The 19,238-nt window shown below is 46.7% G+C and overlaps 3 protein-coding genes and 1 long non-coding RNA gene across 19 annotated transcripts in view; 3 read left to right on the forward strand and 1 right to left on the reverse strand.

Moving 5' to 3' along the window:
* NUDT9 (nudix hydrolase 9) overlaps positions 1 to 19,238 on the reverse strand; it is a 28,100-nt gene that overhangs the window by 6,341 nt on the left and 2,521 nt on the right. For 3 of the 15 annotated variants that reach the window (XM_046941319.1, XM_046941318.1, XM_046941317.1), the window contains exons 3-4: positions 13,232 to 16,639; positions 12,006 to 13,148 (exon numbers count right to left, since the gene is read on the reverse strand). The exons of 6 other annotated variants lie outside the window; for them this stretch is intronic. The gene's annotated coding sequence lies outside the window, so the exon portion shown is untranslated. The remainder of the gene's footprint in view (positions 1 to 12,005; positions 13,149 to 13,231; positions 16,640 to 19,238) is intronic. 6 more of the 15 variants (XM_046941316.1, XM_046941314.1, XM_046941312.1 and 3 more) reach the window with 5 other exon arrangements.
* Positions 51 to 7,118, forward strand: HSD17B11 (hydroxysteroid 17-beta dehydrogenase 11). Its single transcript, XM_426310.8, has 7 exons — positions 51 to 301; positions 2,233 to 2,340; positions 2,727 to 2,858; positions 3,455 to 3,561; positions 4,682 to 4,819; positions 5,015 to 5,131; positions 6,418 to 7,118. Exons 1-7 carry the CDS (start codon positions 92 to 94, stop codon positions 6,503 to 6,505), a joined length of 900 nt encoding a protein of 299 aa, XP_426310.3. The 5' UTR covers positions 51 to 91; the 3' UTR covers positions 6,506 to 7,118.
* On the forward strand, positions 10,233 to 12,162 carry LOC121110561. 2 transcript variants are annotated; one of them, XR_005859892.2, is made up of 5 exons: positions 10,233 to 10,294; positions 10,757 to 10,827; positions 11,311 to 11,355; positions 11,470 to 11,560; positions 12,031 to 12,162. It is a non-coding gene; the product is annotated as an uncharacterized LOC121110561 (long non-coding RNA). The 2 variants fall into 2 exon arrangements; XR_005859893.2 differs by having other exon boundaries at positions 11,308 to 11,355; positions 12,031 to 12,081.
* HSD17B13 (hydroxysteroid 17-beta dehydrogenase 13) lies at positions 12,658 to 17,765 on the forward strand. The gene is made up of 7 exons (XM_420547.7): positions 12,658 to 12,899; positions 12,983 to 13,090; positions 13,653 to 13,784; positions 14,917 to 15,023; positions 15,786 to 15,923; positions 16,119 to 16,235; positions 17,164 to 17,765. Exons 1-7 carry the CDS (start codon positions 12,690 to 12,692, stop codon positions 17,249 to 17,251), a joined length of 900 nt encoding a protein of 299 aa, XP_420547.1. The 5' UTR covers positions 12,658 to 12,689; the 3' UTR covers positions 17,252 to 17,765.

Consider the following 19,238-nt stretch of genomic DNA (forward strand, 5'->3'; position numbering starts at 1 on the left):
TCTGATTGGTCACGGCTGGCGGTGTGTGCGCCCCTTTGCGGCGGTGCTGCGAGTTGCCGAAGGAGCGCTCCGGGCGCCGTGCGGCGGCAGGATGAACCCTGCGCTGGGGCTGCTGGTGTTCCTGGGCACGCTGCTGTACGCCTACGCGGAGGCGCTGGTGAAGCTGCTGCTGCCCGCCAAGAGGAAGGCCGTCCGCGGGGAGCTGGTGCTGGTGACGGGCGCTGCCCGCGGCCTGGGCAGGGCCACGGCCCGCGAGTTCGCCCGGCGTCAGAGCCGCTTGGTGCTGTGGGACGTCGAGGCGGTAACAACGGGATGAGGCTGACGGGGAGGTCCTGCCGGGGCGGGGGGAGCGGGGCTCGTGGCTGCAGGTGGTTTGGGGGAACTGGGGGCCGTTCCTGTGTGCGGTGCGGGGAGTGTAATGTATGCAAAGTACAGCTGACCCGCGGTGGGAACGTGTAGTAGTCCACTTGCTCACCTCAAGCACAGACTCCGTGGCACGCATGGCACTGCTCTTGGGGTGCACGAAGGGCTGAAGCCAAGCAGCAAGTCGCCCATCGTGTGCCATCCGCCGAATGCATCAGTACAGGTTAGGGGCTGACCTCCTGGAAAGGAGCTCTGCAGAGAAGGTTGGTGGCCAAGAACACCAGTGCTGTATTGGCTGATCAACTGTTGACCATTCGTTGACCAACAGTTGGCCATTAGACAGGAGCGTGCCCTCGTGGCCAAAAAGGCCAGCAGTTCCCTTCAATGCATGGCAAAGAGTATGGCCAGCAGGTAGAGGGAGGTTCTCTTCCCTCTCTACTCTGCCCTGGTGTGGCGACATGGAATCACAGAATGGCTTAGGTTGGAGGGGACCTTAAAGATCATCTAAGTCCAGTAGACTTAGACTTGGACCCTGCCAACCACCAGACCAGGCTGCGCAGGATCCAATCCAACCTGGCTTTGAATGTCTCCAAAGGTGGGGCATTCACAACCTCTCTGGGCAACCTATTCCAGTGCCTCACCACCTTCTGAGTAAAAAATTTCTTCCTAGCATCTGACCTAAATCTCCCCCTTTTTTAGTTTTAAGACATCTGGAGCACTGTGTCCAGTTTTGAGCTCTCCAGTTCATGAAAGGGATCTCCTAGAGAGTCCAGCAGAGGGCCACAAAGATGATGAGGAGCTTGGAGCATTTTCCTTATGAGGAGAGGCTGAGAGACCTGAGGCTGTTCATTGTGGAGAAGAGAAGGCTGAGAGGGGATCTGATAATTGTTCACGAATATCTAAAGTGTGGGAGTCAAGCTGGTGGGGGTTGACTCATTTTCAGTGGCATGCAACAGTAGAACAAAGGACAGTGGGCAGAAACTGGAACACAGAAAGTTCCATACTGACACAATGAAGAACTTTTTTACTGTGAGGGGGACAGAGCACTGGAACAGCTTCCCAGAGGGGTTGTGGTGTCCTTCTGTGGAGATATTCAGGACTCGCCTGGACACTTACCTGTGTGACCTGCTGTAGGGAACCTGCTTTATCACCAGTTTGGACTCGGTCATCTCCAGAAGTCCCCTCCGACCCTTATGATCTGTGCTTATGTGTTCTACCTTCTGTGGGAAGGGAAGAGGTACCAACCTTAGGTTTGTAGCTGCAACGCTCACCCGTGATTCTGGGAGGAATGCCTGAATGTATGCTAGCAGGCAATGAATTAGGCAACCAAGGGAGGCAGTGGAGCCCAGACCTTTGGACAGTGTAAGAGATGATGGAAAGTCAGAAGGAGCATGGCACTGTTGGTCTGTTTTGATGGTAAAAGATGGCCTTGTTATTTCAGTCTAACACAAAAGATGGACACCTTAGTCAGCTGTCTTTCCAGGCTGTACATTGAGTGGCATACCTCTTTTCTCACAGCCAGACTGTTACTCATGCCATATGCTGGGCACCTGTGGTATCTCCAGGCTGTCACCTGCAGCCATCCTGTAGTCCTCTGCTTGCAATCAGGAGGCTGCCAGATGTCACCTGGTTCCCACTTCCTGCTGTCCAGCTAAATGAGCTTTACAGAGGCAAGGGCATTACTGTCTCTACGTTCCATTTCTAGCAGCAGTCCTGTGCATGTCCTTAATTTAAAGTCCTCCTCCAAGGTGCCACGGTGCCCAAACAGCAAAGCGTAGGCAGTATACCGTCGCACATGCAACTAAGCAGGCTGTACTGAGGCCATTGCACTCATGTCATACACGTATCCTTCTTTCCTTCCTCCCACAGCATGGCCTCAAAGAGACAGCAACGGAGTGTGAAGGGCTGGGAGCAACCGTTCACACCTTTGTGGTGGACTGCAGCAAAAGAGAGGAGATCTACAGTGCTGCTGAGAAGGTAGGGGAAATAGGCACATGTGCCAAGGCTTACCCAAACATGCTTGGTGTTTGAGAAAGGCTGGAAAACAGCACCTGAGCTTCTCCACACAGATTGTGCCAGCTGTGACTGTGTACAGCATATTTTCTGTGGGTGATGTGTAGGAGACTGTAAATACTGGCAGTAAATAAGGGAAAAACATCAGATCTAAATCAGCTTTCAGGATACTGCACAGTTCCTACCAGATTGGGAAAGAACATGATTTTCTCCTCTGTGGAAAAAAAACAAAACAAACAAACAAAAAACCAACAACACAGAATTGTAAGAGTTAAATTAATTGTTGCTCACAACCTTGCATTTCTGTGATAATGAACGTCATGGGGCTGCGCATTCCTTTTGTCCAAAAGGTGAAAAAGGACATTGGTGATGTGTCCATCCTGGTGAATAACGCTGGGGTGATTACAGCTGCCGACCTGCTCTCCACCCAGGACCACCAAATTGAGAAAATGTTTGAAGTCAACATCCTTGCTCACATCTGGGTAAGGGCTGCTACTGTGCTTATGCCTCCATGTTTTTGTGAGTGTTGTTAAGGATGAGAGTGGCACCTGCTTTATCCTCGGCAGAGCTTCTCTCTGCCAGCAGCCTGCATGGAGGTGATGCAGCTGGGACATCTCAGAGCTGGGCTCTTGGCTCCTTGGCACTCTGGCAGCTAACCCTGGGGACTCAGCTGTCAGCAGGGCCTACAGGGTGGAGGTCACGGGTGTTAAAGAAATTCTGCTTGCAGGGGGGAAAAGGGAGTACTAGCGTATTGTATGTGCTGGGGAAGAGACACTGGCAATGTTGCTACTGACAAGGGAAATCGAGAAAGCAGGCTAGGAGCAACATGAGCATCAGCCTGTGTTGATACTTGACTTTGCTGAAAGATTCCTTTTGGAAATCAGATTGTGCCAGTGGAACGGAGAATGGGCATCTGGTTCTCAGGGCCTTGGCTGCTACGTGGCATCTTGCATTAGGGATAGCTTCATTTAGTTGCATGCAATTGGGATCAGTGTTGAGGACATCTAAGAAGGCATTGCTCTTTTCCTCTTCCTCCTCCCCACCCTTTTTCTGCCCCTTTTTAAAACTCCTTTTCAAGACAACAAGAGCTTTTCTGCCTACAATGATGAAGAACAATCACGGTCACATAGTCACGGTGGCTTCTGCAGCAGGTCAATTTGTAACTTCTTTCATGGTGGCTTATTGGTAAGTGACTTTAAAATCAGCTCTCTTCATTTAATTTTAATTGTGTCTTCTCCACCAGCAAACATGGAGTAACAGAAATAAACTTCCCACTGAATAAGCTACTTCCAAAGGACAGTGCTAAGGAGAAAAAACCCACAACACCCACCACATAAGGACCAATAGAGGTACCCACCGATTTGCTTATTAGCTCTGACTGATTCAGGTGATCCCATGAAGGACTAATGTGATACAAATCAACTAACGCAATCTTCAATCTTTTTTTCTCTCCATTACTGATCTGGACTTTTGCTTACTAAGAAAGGTATTTTATTCCCTTCTTCTTAGACTGTAGTGCTCTTGCAAGTCACTGTAGCGTTATCAAGTAAACACAGAATGAGTAGCTTTTCATATTTCTAGCATTTGTGACAATGACTGCAGTGCATAGAAATTCTGCCACCACGTAGACTTCTGCCACCGTGTGGTAAAATGCAGGCTCTGATAGAAAACCTTTCACAAGACAAAAGAAACATGCTAATGCTTAGTGTTGCAAGCATCACATCACTACTGAGAGGTCAGCGCACTGCCCATTTAAAATAGAAGCATTTATAACTCATGCACAAAGTTACAGAAAAACTGTAACATGGCATATTATCAGACTGCATGTTGTTAGCCCTCTACCACAGTGGCTCCAAACAGAACCATTTTCCTTGGGTACATTCCTGCACAGGGAGTCTCTGTTGGTAGTAGAACTCCCGAGCCAGGAGTTTTAAGCAGATTTCACTGTTCAGATCCTTCGCATCAAATATGTTCATCTGTTTCTGCTTGCCAAGAATTTTCTACCACCAGTCTAACAAGCAGACACTTTGGATTTAGGCATTAACATTTATCAGACTCTTCACTGTAAAGGTAACTTTCTGAAAGACACCCATTTTGCATCCCATAATGTCCTCCCCAAGCCGCAATGTGTATTTCAGCACTACACTGTGGCACAGCAAAAGTTAGAATTAGTCCCTGCCTTCCCAAATGGATTGCATTGTTTCCCTCACTAGTCAGTACTGCATGTTCTCTCAGCCCCTTTCCATTTCTGTCAGGCTGGAAATAACATTCATGCCTTCTGATTTGTGCTTTTTTCCTCCACTAGCGCAAGCAAGTTTGCTGCAGTTGGATTTCATAAAGCTCTAACGGAGGAGCTGTCTTCCCTGGGAAAGGATGGAATAAAAACAACATGTCTCTGTCCAGTTTTTATGAATACTGGATTTGTCAAAAACCCCAGTACTAGGTAATGATCAGAAGTCAGCATTACGTATTTGCCCCTGCTTTACTTCTGTTACTCAAACTGAGTATATATCCCACACAGCAGTTGTCCTTTATTTACCTGCCTTTGTGCACATGTGAAGCATCCTACTTCATGTTCAGCTGCTGCCCATGTCTTATGACTGTTGATCTCACATATATGCTTTCCTTTGATTTTTAGGCTTGGAAAGATCTTGGAGGTTGATGAAGTTGTGAAGGCACTGATGGAAGGAATACTGACCAACCAGAAAATGGTTTTTGTTCCACCACAGCTGAGCTTTGCTTTACTTTCTGAAATGTAAGTGGCATGCACACACACATACAGATAAGCCACTCAAGAAGGGGAAAAAAGATGCAACATGACTGCAAGAGCGTACAACCATCACACTTGTAACATCTGCTTCAAGTTTAAGCTTCACTGTAGGAGGAAGTGTAATTAGCACTGTTAGTAGTCAAATACAACATCTGGCAGCATAAAAATACTCCTGCATGACAGCTAGATATGAGAAGAATAGGTTCAACCCAGTTCCATTTATTTTCTACTATCTTCACTATTTTTTTTTTACCACTGCATTGAGTTGTTTATGTCATTCCATGTTTTACTTCAGGCAGAGAGAGATCAAGGAATCACTTTTCCTTCACAAATGGGAATTGCCACAGGGCTCGAAAAGAACAGTTTCTCTGGACCAGCAGCCCCAGGCAAGCTCCAGAAACAGCTGAACAACTGTTGCTTTTTAGTGTTCATTTCCTGATGCCAACACCAGAAGGTCTAGGCCATGGAGGCTGAGAATGCTGCTTCTCTCTGCCATGTAAAGTGAAATTTGTCCTCTCGGACTTCTTAAATATTCAGTGTAGCTGCTCCTCTAGTGGGGTTCTGTTTTCACTGGAGCTCTGACTCAAAACCTGAAATTTACATAAGAACAACTGCATTGACACTTCAGTTAACTTCTACAGCATCCCAAGAAACACTTCATAATAGCTTGTTAATGAAACTCAATACCAGACAGTTAAAAAACAACTCTTTTGCATTTGAAGGGATACTTGGATGGCGGAAGTGTGCAAAGCCACAAAGAAGTGGTGCTTAATACTGTCATAACCCCTAAGATAACTGCATGTTAATCTAGGATCAGGCAGACACAAAGAGACATGGCTCGTGCTAAGAAAAAAAAAAATCATAGAGGAAAGTGCACCTCAAGGTCTCCCTTTTACCATCCCATCCTTTCCTCAGACTGCTGCTTTTGAAAGCAGAAAAACACGTAATAAGCACAGCTCTCTACTCAGCGTTAAACCTTCCAGGGTCCTGCAAGCAGTGTTGCAGCCAACATCTTTTGCAGTGGATATCTGTCCTTGAGGTGATCATAAGAGGAGGAAGGTGCTGAAGGGACTGGAGGTCAAGCTAGTCAAACAGTAATGAAGGCAGTGGGTTTTTAGGAAGTACTCCCCAGATTTAAATGCTGGTCTCAGCCTGATGTGAGCATGCATTTTGTGCCCAGATGAGCTCCAGTCTCACCTGTGGTGCCTCTTTCTCCAAAACCTGAATTATCCTAGGTTTAATTTCGTGGTTTTTTCTTTTTCATCCTCCAGGTTGATTCCAGAACGTGCCTCGAATGTTCTCAAAAAGCTGACGGATGTGAAGTTTGATGCAGTCGTTGGGCATGGAAGCAATCAGTGAAAAGGAAATCGTTTCTTATTTCTCTACGAAATGACTGAAAGCAGAGCATATGCTGAGTGTAGCACAGCGATTTTGATTCAGAGCAGAATTAAGATGGGTACTTCTGCCAGGCCACCACTTCCCATCCCACCTTAAGGTCCATCCCACACCTGCAGCAGTAACAGATGTGCGTAACATGGAGTGTTATCAGAGCAGAGATGCAGCTCTAGAAGTCAGAAGGACTGTTCTGGCTATGCATTCTACCATCTCTGGCTCCTAGTGCTGTAGCAGACAGGAAACCCAGCAAGGCCTGTTTTGGGGTCAGAGCAGCTAGCTACGTGAATACAGTGGGATTGCCTGAGCATGAATTAATCTGTTCTTATCACTGAGCAACGCTGTCTTGTGGGGGGAGGAGTGCTTTAAGGTGTCCCGCTTCATCTTAATGAATCATTTGAAGTTCAAAAAGCCTTGTACTACACACTCCATATTTTGTGCTTTTGTAATGAGTACTTGAAATAATACAGCCTTTTAATCACGTGTTACCTAAGTATGTTGATTGCCCATTATGCATGAGCACCATCAGAACAACTTGTACAGAATAAATGCAGTTCTTTACCCAGGAGGTGTCAAACAACGTACTCTCTGCCTCCCAGACGTTTTTCAAACACCTTCCTTTGGAACACGTGTAATATTTCCTTACAGATTTCTGGGTGCCCTGTTCTGCTTCATGTGCACCACAGAACGTGATTTATTTCATAAGAATGCAGAAAAAGTAGCACTATTTTTGTCCTTACACCAGAAGGCAAATATTTCAACGTAGTGTAAATTATGGTATCTGTTCCAGTATTCAAAACTCAGGCTCCCTTGTTAGAAGTAAGAGCAAGGATATGCTATGCCTTCATTCCCATACTGGGGTGAGCTGAAGTGGAAGAGCATGGTGCTTCTATGACTGTGTAGAATACAAGAGAAGGCCTCAACTGATAAGCCAGATATTCCTTGCCATGTGTTCATTTCAACTAAGCAACGCGTTCCTTGCAGCATAAAGTTGAAACAGCACTGACTCCAATTAACATACACACTTCCCCATACCTCTTCTCCTTCCTGAGAGTTTATCTATTCCAATCCTCTGAAATACTAAACCCATTCATTGCACAATATGCTGTAGCACAGCCAGCCCTGGATAGTCCTGAGCTTCCCCTTTCCACCCTGCTCTTCCCCGTGCAAGTGCAGGGGAGCAGCAGTGCAGGAACATTCTGCCAGGGCCTGGACCCAGACATAGATGTGTGTGCCAGACCAATGGGCAGGAATATAAGGGGAACAGGCCCAGATGGGTCTCACGAGCCAGCCACGAGCCAGCCACCTGCTCTACCAGGACCTGCAATGACCAGGAGGTTAAGCCTCCAAAGCTCTGCATGAACTAACTGCCTTTGCCCTGAGGTACAACAGAACACCATGTGATGAAACGCCAGTCAAAGACCTCTTCAGAGCACAGATTGTCTTTCTGCCTACTCGCAGAGCTCCTGACTGTGGCAGGCATTGGCTGGCTGGTGGCCATTTGCAGGAGGCCTGAATACGCTGCCCACATTAAGCACAGCAAGAAGTGGGTGGCTTCTAACATAGTCCTTGTTCTGCATACCAATGTTTTTTCAGGCTCCTCAGTTCTCTTCCTGGCCACGAGAAACAAGCTTATCCCAAAATCTGCTTGTTCCAGGTACTTAGCAGAAGCCTACGCCATCAAACCTCACATAGCAACTTCCAGTAAGTCCCACTGTTGAATACTGGTGTCTCATGCACTGGCTTAGAGCACTTGTGAGTTGGGTGAGAGGCTCTGGACTCATGCTCTGCCTCCCTCTGAGCTGTCTCCTGGAACTGGCACTTCCCTGCCTCAGCCACAGCTCTGTCCTGAGCCCCGTGCCAGGAGAATGCCAGCACTGCTGAGCTGTGAAATTAGGGTCTGGCTGCGCTGCTGATGCGCTAATTAAGAACAGAAGCAAGTTCCAGGAGAAGAGTAACCAGTCTGTAGTTCTGTGCATCTCCAGTGGAATCAAACATCTTTCCCACATACACCATGAGCAATTGTGCAGCCAAAGCACTGGGACAAAATCTCCACTAACAACTCATCTTATACAAGCCAATCCTGAACATTAATAGAGCCTTCACTCTTCTCAGAGTAGGTAAAAAAGAAATAAATCCTTTTATATCCAATTATGAACACAATTTGAATTAATCTGAATTTCTAAACGAAAAGAGAAAAGCAAGTAATCCCTTTCAAGTCGGACAACGCAGTTACATTGTTAGAGTTGGAGGAACCAACTCAAGTGATCTTTCAAATTCTCCCACTTCTTATGAACATTTCCATCCTGGTTAGGGTTCCGGGTGCTGAATTACACAGAAGTAAGTCAAAGCACGAACTGGGCAACGTAGTATGCCCAATCTCAATTAGATATGCAAAATACAACAGGCTGGTCCAAGAGCAGTTACATTACAAATGCATACTGGCAGAACACGTGCCAATTTAAAAAAGGAGATAAATGACTCCAGAATATGAGGATGGGTGACCACCAAAAGATATTTTGCTGACAGTTCCTCCTGTAAACCTGACATCACCCACTGCATCTTCTGTAGGCACACAGCAGGGCATTCACGTTAATAATCTGGATTAGCTGTACATCAGTTTGCTCTGTGCAAATTCCGTTTGACAAAGAGCCTTTCTCTGGGACTTTAAATCTCTTAGGGAGGAAGAAGTTTTGACAGCATTTTGTTCTGCCTGACCACTGCCACGGGTCAGCCTGCTTACAGCCATCAAAGCTAGTTCGCCAGCCTGTTTAGGAAAGGTCAGCACACAAGGGACCGTCTTATTCTCCACAGAGGTTAAAACCAACCGGTGCTCTGCTCCAGCCAAGCGGTAGAAAAAGACGCAGTGAAACAGAACTCATCAGGACAAACAGGGAAGACTTTCCTTAAAACCATCCAAGTTCCCTGAGGCAAAGTACATCACCAAGACAGATCAGGATTTCCAAACGTTCCTCAAATAGATCTGCAGTTATTCCCACTTCTGCCCATTTATTTATTTATTTATTTATTTGGAGGGGGCATTTTGTTTGTTTTCTACAGTCACTGTCAGTTCTTCTCCCTGAGGATGAGGGCTTTCTTCCAAAGAACTCAAATTTCTTTTGACACTGCAGGAGACAGTGGCAAAGGCCTTACTGATGCCAAAGAAGACAATATCCGCTGCTCTCCCCTGAGAGATAGGCTGACTATTTCATTGCAGGAGCTCGTCAAGTCCATCAGGCATGACTTCCCCATGGTGAACCCACTGATGGTGAGTTCTACCGATGTTGTTATGCACACGGACCCTGGAAAGGGTTTCCACAATTAGCTGCTTTTTCCATTTTGGAAGTTGTAACCCTTCCTCTAAGTTAGCAGCTTCAGCTCTCTGGACGTTGTTATCGCACAAGTACTTCCTACGTAGTTAGGAGAACTTCCATAGTGAAAAAGACAACAGACGTTCCTTTCACAGCGCAAACACAACACGCGTTCCCATTGCCAAACCTGTCAATCCCCCAAGGATTATATAAAAATCATAAAGGTCAACTAAAAAATTTGGCTGCTTTTTCAGGTGGGAAGTAATTAAACTAAACAATCAGCGGGTCCAAAGAAGACATGACTCATGACATCTTGTGGTTTTCTGATGCAAGCCACACTACCTCAAACCATATATATAGACACCGACCATCCATGCATCGCTATCGTCAGAGCCATTTGCCTCCTTCTGATCCACTGACCAGCCGCTCAACATGCAGCCCAAAGGTAACACAGATCCTTGGCTCTTACCTGTGCCACGTTGCAGGTAGGTGCTGGAGCAGGTTGTCCTTACAGGCTGTGGAGCCTCCACCGCAGGAGAGGCTCCAATCCCACCTGGAGACAGTCCTGGACAAACCTGCTCCAGCTGACCCTGCTGAAGGGGCCTGGATGTGGGAGAGGGGTGAACTCCATCAGCTCCAGAGGTCCCTCAGCCTTTCAGTGAGGCTGCAAAGAAACAGCTCCCGGCAAGGACCGCTCAAAAAACACCCTTAACTTACCCTGACTGCACGTATCAGCAGCTCAAACACAGGGCTGGCACTTGAGGACACCCAATGCGGTGCACATAACTCACAACACAGCTCCTGCTGCCCCATTTCCCTGTCCCTCCTCTCAGAGGACAGCCTCATTGCTCCTCCACATCTCCCCTTCAGCCAAAAGCTGCAACTCTGCTTGCTGTCTGCTTCACAGGAGTCTCTCTCACCATGAAGTTCCTGCTGCTGTCCTGCATTATGAGCATGGTCCTCGCTGTCACCAGCGCAGTAAGTACTGCACAAAATTACACAGGCATCCAGTGTGGGAAATCTTTACACTGTCAGCTGGAAATTACACGGCTTTTATCTGTCAGGACAGCCTCAAGAACACCAAAGGTTGTTACATGGCTAAATGCATTTATGGTATTTCCAACCTAGATTTCCACGTTAAGATTAAGCCCTTCTCAGACTTGAAAGCAAAAACAACAAATAGCAAGATCACACCCAGCCCATCAACCAAGTCCTCGTTCTGTTAGCACAGAATTAAGCTGACAATTTTTCAGACACTGAAGAATAACTTCCCTTTTCAGATGTAGCATTCTAACAGGACACGTTGATTAAAAATATGTATGTTTTTAAAAACAGAAATGAAGTGTCAGTTAGTTTCATTGTCAACAAAAATAAACAAACAAAAAAAAAAACCCAAGTACAATGAATTATGCTTTGCTCAATAAAATAAAATATAATAAAATCATACTTTTTCTAAAGCAGCAGCTTGACAGCAGCGAAAGCTCTGCTTCAGACAGCTTGGAAGAGGTAAGCCTTCTGTTTCTCAGTTACTGAATCTCACCAGCTCTAACATTCAGATTTACCTGGAGGGGTTGGTACTGAACTGGGAAACACTGATGCGCAATTCCTCTCCTTTCACAGCACCCACAAGAAGAAACAGACACTTCTGCTGTTCTCCAGCTCCTGCGACTCCTCAGCAACCCTCGCCGACCTGGTTTGCTGCGAGTCTGAGGTAAGCCACCTGTCTTGTAGTATAAGACACAAGCCTACAGCAAGCTCTACCGCTACATTTGCCTACTTCTCACTTGCATTATTCTAATTATGCAATAAACAGTCTTTAGAGAAACTTTTCCTTCCAGAAATAACCCATGGCCCTTGGAAGCAGTGCACCTTTTATGTCTCGTTCAGCATGGTACTTGCAGAATTTTTACTTCTCTGTTTTCACCTTTAGTACTCTATGTTAACATAAGCATTTCATGTGGAAGGAAAATCCATGCTGTTTTGACTCGTCGCAGCACAGACAGCTTTATCATCAGCAGCTGCGTGGTCACCTCCCGTGCACAGAGGACAGCCAGCTCACCGGGCTCTGTTTTCCAAAGCCAGTGACACTGTTGGGGATGTGCTTCACATCATGTGTCAGTTAACAGACTAAAGCCACTAATGCCATTGGTTCTAACCTGCAATTCTGTTCTCACTCTGCAGATACCTCTCTGGACAACTGAGGCCGCCTCCTACAAAATACTGCTGCTCCTCGATCATCTTCTGCTTCGTTCAGCTCCTTCATGCCTTTTATCACCAGCACACTGAAACCACAGATCAGCAATGAGGTTCCTGTGACTGAAGCCAGCACGGGTCACAGATAATAGCTCTCCCCACCCTTGTCTGCTTACTTTCTAAGTCCGAATAAATGCTAGGCAGCAAATGGCCACAATGTCTTCATCATCTGGTACTAACAAAAATTCCCATGTCACTTCATTGATCCCACTGTCAGCAAAACAGGAAGGGCGCTACTGCAGCAGCTCTTCCCTCACACTATGGGCCCTGTCAAACCTCCCACCCCGTGCTTTTGACGGCTGACTTGCCGCACCAACCTCTGCTGCAGACCAACCAACCACCAGCGCCTCCCTACGATTTTCATACGGTTCGGTCGGTAAACAACACACGGGAGCACCTCCGAGAGCTCATCGCCCTCATTGGGCGGAGCCCGGCCAATCAGCGGCGCCACCATTCCGTTGGCTGCGCCCCTCCTTTGGCCCCGCCCCCTGCTCACAGCGCGCTCCCGATTGGCTGCTTTCCTCTCCCCGGCCTCCCGGCGGGGCCGCGTGCGTTGACTTGTCGCGGTCGTGCGGAGCGGTCGCAAGATGAACCCCGCTCTGGAGCTGCTGGTGTTCCTGGGCACGCTGCTGTACGCCTACGCGGAGGCGCTGGTGAAGCTGCTGCTGCCCGCCAAGAGGAAGGCCGTCCGCGGGGAGCTGGTGCTGGTGACGGGCGCTGCCCGCGGCCTGGGCAGGGCCACGGCCCGCGAGTTCGCCCGGCACCAGAGCCGCTTGGTGCTGTGGGACGTCGAGGCGGTGAGGCCGGGCCCGCGTTGCAGCTAAACGGGCTCTACCGAGGCCGTGGCACCCGCGTCACACACGCATCCTTCTCCCCACAGCATGGCCTCAAGGAGACGGCAGCAGAATGCGAAGGGCTGGGAGCCAGCGTTCACACCTTTGTGGTGGACTGCAGCAAAAGGGAGGAGATCTACAGCGCTGCCGAGAAGGTAAGGGAGCAGGTGCATGTGCCAGGGCTGCCCCACACGTGCTTTGCTTTGGGAAAGGCTGGAAAACAGCACCCGAGGTGTCCCGCTCAATTTCTGCAAGCCCCTGCAGTCTCCCCACTTTTCGCTGCTGTACGTACATACCTTCAGGTACTGCAGCCCGTCCCATCCTCCTCTGGGAGCCTTTGTCCTACTGGGTTTATGCTTCAGACTTTAGACCCTGCAACCAAACTTCCTGCTCCTGGCTTGCTGAGGAACAGACATGGGAATGCGAAAGGCTGCACTGCAGGGCATGGTTCAAATCATTCCGTATGTCCACAGCGCCAGCTGTAACTGTAGAGCGTGTTTGTCCATGGGTGATGCGTAGGACGCTGTAATAACTGGCAGTAAAAAAAGGGCAAAGCATCAGATGTAAATCAGCTTTCAGGTCTGTTGTGGTTTCGGCCACAAGAAGGATACTGCGTGTTCCTACCTGCAAGAAAATCACCCTAAGAATTACTACTCACAACTTTGCACTGCGTGTGTTACCAAGCGGCGTTCACCTACACATCTTTTGGTCCAAAAGGTGAAAAAGGACATTGGTGATGTGTCCATCCTGGTGAATAACGCTGGGGTGATTGCAGCTGCCGACCTGCTCTCCACCCAGGACCACCAAGTTGAGAAAACGTTTGAAGTCAACATTCTCGCTCACATCTGGGTAAGGGTCTCCAGCACATTCGCTCCCCCGTGGCCGTTATTAAGCATATGTATTTAGACCAACAGTTATTTAAATCTGCAGGCCAATTACCACATTCACTTGCTGCTCTGTGTGCATAGCAAACGTGCACTCAGTGTGGCTGTTGGGAAACTTGATTGTCTCTTGCTGATCCGAGGCTGGCCTGGCTCCCTTGTCTTTTCCTTTTTCCACACAAGCTGGCTGATGATGGCCTCCCCTGCAGCATAGGTTGGTCTATGTCACAAGTGTCTTAGTGTCCCTCTTTGGGTCAGGCAGTGTGGGCACCCTCAGCCAGGCACCAAGAGCCTGCAAGCAGTAGAACAACTGCTCATATAATGCGAAGTGTTTTGTTTTTTTTATCAGCTGGCCTCCAACAGAAGGCAGCCTTTGGTACATAGAGCCAGGGGCAGGGCAGAGCTGGCTGCTAGCTCCTAGCAATGCCACGTGGTGCAGCCAGACCCAGCCTCTCCATGACTGCCACCAGCACCTTAGCCAGTCTCCAGGGCTTCGTCCTGAAGCATTTTGTACCTGTCTCATTGCTGGCTCCGCTCTGGGCTCCTGGCACTGCTTTAGTCCCATCCTGTAGCTGTCCATGTCCATGGCCACAAAGTGCCACCTGCCTTATCTCCTTGCAGGGCTTCTCCCAGCTCTCTACCAGCAGCCTGTGTGGAGATGATGCAGCTGGGACATCTCTGAGCTGGGCTTTTGGCTCCTGGGGACTCTGGCAACCAGACCCTGGGGATAGGACAGCTTTCAGCAGCATTCCTAGTATTAAAGAATTTCTGCTTGCAGGAGAAAAAAGGGGTACTACAAACTGTGTGTGTGCTGGGGAGAGATACTGCTAGCGTTGCTGCTGACAAGTGAAACAAAAAAGCAGGCTAGGAGTAGCATGAATAACATCTTCTGCTGATACCTGACTTTGCTGAAAGAGTCCTTCCAGAAATCAGGTTACAGAATGGGTGTTTCTGTGGTTCTCAGAACCTACCCAGCATTACAAAAAGCATTAGTCACTTAATTGCATGTATCTGGGAACAGTGTTGAAAAACACTTAAGACATTACTCTTTCTTCCTTCCCCAACCCTTTTTCTGGCCCTTGTTCTAAATCCTTTTCAAGACAACAAGAGCTTTTCTGCCAACAATGATGAACAACAACCACGGTCACATTGTCACAGTGGCTTCTGCAGCAGGTCATTTTGTTATTCCTTTCATGGTGGCTTATTGGTAAGTGACTTCAAAATCAGCTCTCTTTGTTTCTTATCTTTGTCTTCTCCACCAGCAAACATGGAGAGGAAATAAATACACTCAGAAAGCTTCTTCCAAAGGAGGAAGAAAACCCACAGCACCCGGCACATAAGGACTTGTGGGGATGCCCACTGCTTTACTTGTTAGCTCTGACTGAATGAGGAACGATGCATCAATGAAAGACTAATGATATGACAAATAAACTAATGAAATCTATTTTTTTTTCTCCCCATAACTGATCCAGACTTTGATTGGTGAAAAAGGTATCCGCTTTCCTTCTTCTTAGAATAACATGGTGCTCTTGTGAGTTGCTGTAGCCATAAGAAAAACCATTACTTGTTTGTTTTTACCATCTTTTTTCTTCTTAGTGAAACAAACTCAGGCCATATTTCTTTCCTGTAGTAAGAAATGCTGGGCTTCACACAGTCTACTGAATTTAGCTTTCAAAAAGAAAAACATCAGACTTATGCATGCCAATTAATGTTTCCTAACACGCCCCTGACAGTTCACTATTAAGATTACTTAGATATTCTATTTCACATGCCAAAATGTTTTCCCCAGGAAGCAATATCTATTTTAGGAAAACACTGCAAGATAGCAAAAATTAGAATTAGTCCCTGCCTTCCCAAATGGATTGCATTGTTTCCCTCACTAGTCAGTACTGCATGTTCTCTCAGCCCCTTTCTGTCAGGCTGGAAATAACATTCATGCCTTCTGATTTGTGCTTTTTTCCTCCACCAGCGCAAGCAAGTTTGCTGCAGTTGGATTCCATAAAGCTCTAACGGATGAGCTGTCTTCCCTGGGAAAGGATGGAATAAAAACAACATGTCTCTGCCCAGTTTTTATAAATACTGGATTTGTCAAAAACCCCAGTATGAGGTAACGATCAGAAGGCAGCATTACGTATTTACCCCTGCTTTGCCTCTGTTTATTCAAACTGAGTACATATCCCACACAGCAGTTGTCCTTTATTTACCTGCCTTTGTGCGCATGTGAAGCATCCTACTTCATGTTCAGCTGCTGCCCATCTTTCATCACTGTTGATTTCATATATACGCTTTCCTTTGATTTTAGGCTTGGAAAGATCTTGGAGGTTGATGAAGTTGTGAAGGCACTGATGGAAGGAATACTGACCAACCAGAAAATGGTTTTTGTTCCATCAAATCAACGCTTTGCTTTACTTCTTGAAAGGTATGTAACAACATAAAGGATAACTGGGAGCGTATGACCATTACACTTCATAGAATCACCAAAGGAAAAGTGAAGAACTCAGATGCTCCATTGGCTGGTAGGGGTGCAGAAGGAGATCAAGAGATTGCTTTTCCATCACAAATTGAGTTTCCCATGGGCTTGCAAAGAATAATTTCTCTGGACCAGCAGCCCCAGGCAACCTCCAGAAACAGTTAAGAATGTGCTGCTTTTTGGTGTTCATTTCTTCATGGCAACACCAGGTCTGTGTCACGAGTGCTGGGAGTGCTGCTTGAGAAGGGTTCTGCTGCTTTCCCTCAGCCACGTGAAGGGAGGTTGGTCCTCTCAGACATCCAGCGTAGCTGCTCTGTTGGGGCTCCATTTTCTCCACAGCTTGGATTCAAAAGCTAGATTTGTATCACAACAACTACATTACCATTTCAGTTAGCTTCTACAGTATCTCAAGATAGACTTCATAGTAACTTATTCATGAAAGCCAGGAAACAGCCAAAACTGTTTTATGATAGCGTAAAGAATCTTTTGCCTTCATGAAATTCTCCATCAACCATATGAGGTTTTGAAAGCGAAGGTAAAGCAAAGGCAGTTCTCATTTCATTTTAATGTACTTGTCTACATTCAACATTAAAGCTGCAAGCAGTAATTGAATCAATGTCCTTTGCAGCAGATATCTGTCCTTGAAGTGATCATAAGAGGAGGAAGGTGCTGAAGGGACTGGAGGTCAAGCTAGTCAAACAGTAATGAAGGCAGTGGGTTTTTAGGAAGTACTCCCCAGACTTAAGTGCTGGTCTCAGCCTGATGTGAGCATGCATTCTGTGCCCAGATGAGCTCCAGTCTCACCTGTGGTGCCTCTTTCTCCAAAACCTGAATTCTTATCCTAGGTTTAATTTCGTGATTTTTTTTTTCCTTGCAGGTTACTTCCAGAACGTGCCTTGAATTATCTCAAAAAGCTGACGGATGTGAAGTTTGATGCAATCGTTGGGCATGGAAGCAATCAGTGAAAAGGAAATTGTTTCTTATTCCTCTACGAAATGACTGAAAGCAGAATGTATGCTGAGCACAGCACAGTGATTTTGATTCAGAGCAAAATAAAGATGGGTACTTCTGCCAGGCCACCGCTTCCCACCACACCTTAAGGTCCACCCCACACCTGTGCATAACATGGAGTGTTATCAGAGCAGAGATGCAGCTCTAGAAGTCAGAAGGACTGTTCTGGTATCTGCACAACTGCTTACCTGAGTGCAGTGGAATTGTCGGAGTATAAATTCATGTGGTCTTATCAATGAGTAAAATTATCTTGTGGGGAGGAATGCTTAAAAGTGGCCTGCTTCACCTTAATGAATCTTTTAAGTTCAAAAAGCCTTGTACTGCACGCAGTTTAATGCATTTTTTGTAGTGAATACCTGAAATAATACAGCCTCTTAATCAAGTGTTACCTAAATGTGTTGATTGTCCATTATGCATGAGCTCCACCAGCACAATTTGTACAGAATAAAAGCAGTTCTCTAACCAGAAGGTGTCTCTTAGCAGTTACAGTCACAACCACATCTTACAGGTGCATTTAAAGTGCAGTGTTAAGTAACACATGCCCTCTGCTAATCTCATTTCTCACATTGCTTGCTAGTGATTCCCAGACCAGATTCAAACACCTTCCTCTGAAACCAGCGTAGTATTTCCTACAAATTACTGGGTGCCCTGTTCTGTTTCATGCTTATGACAAAATGTGATTTTTTTTTCATAAGAATGCAGAAGTGTGGCTCTATTTTTGTCCTTACACTAGAAGGTAGCCAGTCCAGCCTAATAAAAACTGCTGTTTATCTGCTCTAGTATCAGCCTCCTCTATGAGAAGGAAAAACAAGGCTGTGCTAAGCCTGAAAACCCTTTGTTCACATGCCCAGGGTGAGCTGAAATGCAAGTCCTCAGAGCTCCTATGCTTGTACAGAACACAAGAGAAGGCATCAACTGGGAAGCCAGAGACTCCTTGCTATGTCTTCAACTAATTAATGTGCTCACTGCAGTACAAGTTTAAACTAGTACTGACACCAGTTAACACACACACTTCCACACACCTATTTTTTTTTTTTATCTCTTCAAACAGCATGTACAGAAGTGAGGGTTTATTTATCCCACCCCTCTGAAGTGCTGATCCTATTCATTGCAGGGGATGCTGTAGCCCTGCCAGCCCTGGATGATTCTGGGCTTCCCCTTCATGCTCTGTTTTTCTGTGTACAGGTGAGAAGCAGAGCAGGGATGCTCTGCAGGAGGAGGAGGGAAGCTTAACATTGCAGGTGTGTGGGATACAGCCCCAGATGAGCCCAGGTCTTGCCCTCAAGCCAGCTCTAGTAGGACCCACAGTGATCAGGAGGTTAATCCTCCAAAGTTGCATATGAACACTTTACCCTGTGATACTATGTGATGAAATGCCAGTCAAAGACCTCTGCAGAGTACACATCAACTTTTTGCTTACTTCTGCCAACTCCTGACTGTGCCAGATGTTGGCTGGCAAGTGGCCATCTGAGGGAGGCCTGAAAACCTGCCAGGTTAAGCAGAGTTAGAACTGAGCGGCTTCCAGCGTAATCCATATTGATGTCCTGAGCACTTGTACTTCAAACTTGGATTCTTCAGAAGATGGAGAAGTTTTAATATGGCTCCACCTGCTCTTAGGTAGTAACAGGCCTAAGTTTGTGTTGCTGACAGGCTAACTGGGAGGAAAGTTTCTTTTGATGCTTATACAACCCGCCTAACAGGGCGTGCAGGGTGTGGTAAAGTACCAGTTCTCACACTGGGACAATTGGATTCTAGTTTATGAATCCTGTGTCTGAAAAAGGGCTTTTCAATATTCCACTCATGGAAAATAAGTTAAAATAAGTAATGAAAAGTTATAAAACACTTAAGACTTCTAAATGGATTGCATTTAAAAGCCAAACACTCCATACTGTAAAACATTTGAGGAGCATGTTTTGAGTCATGATAGAAACAGATGCCAAC

The sequence above is a fragment of the Gallus gallus genome, chromosome 4, assembly GCF_016699485.2.
Source record: "Gallus gallus isolate bGalGal1 chromosome 4, bGalGal1.mat.broiler.GRCg7b, whole genome shotgun sequence".
NCBI lineage: Eukaryota > Metazoa > Chordata > Aves > Galliformes > Phasianidae > Gallus > Gallus gallus.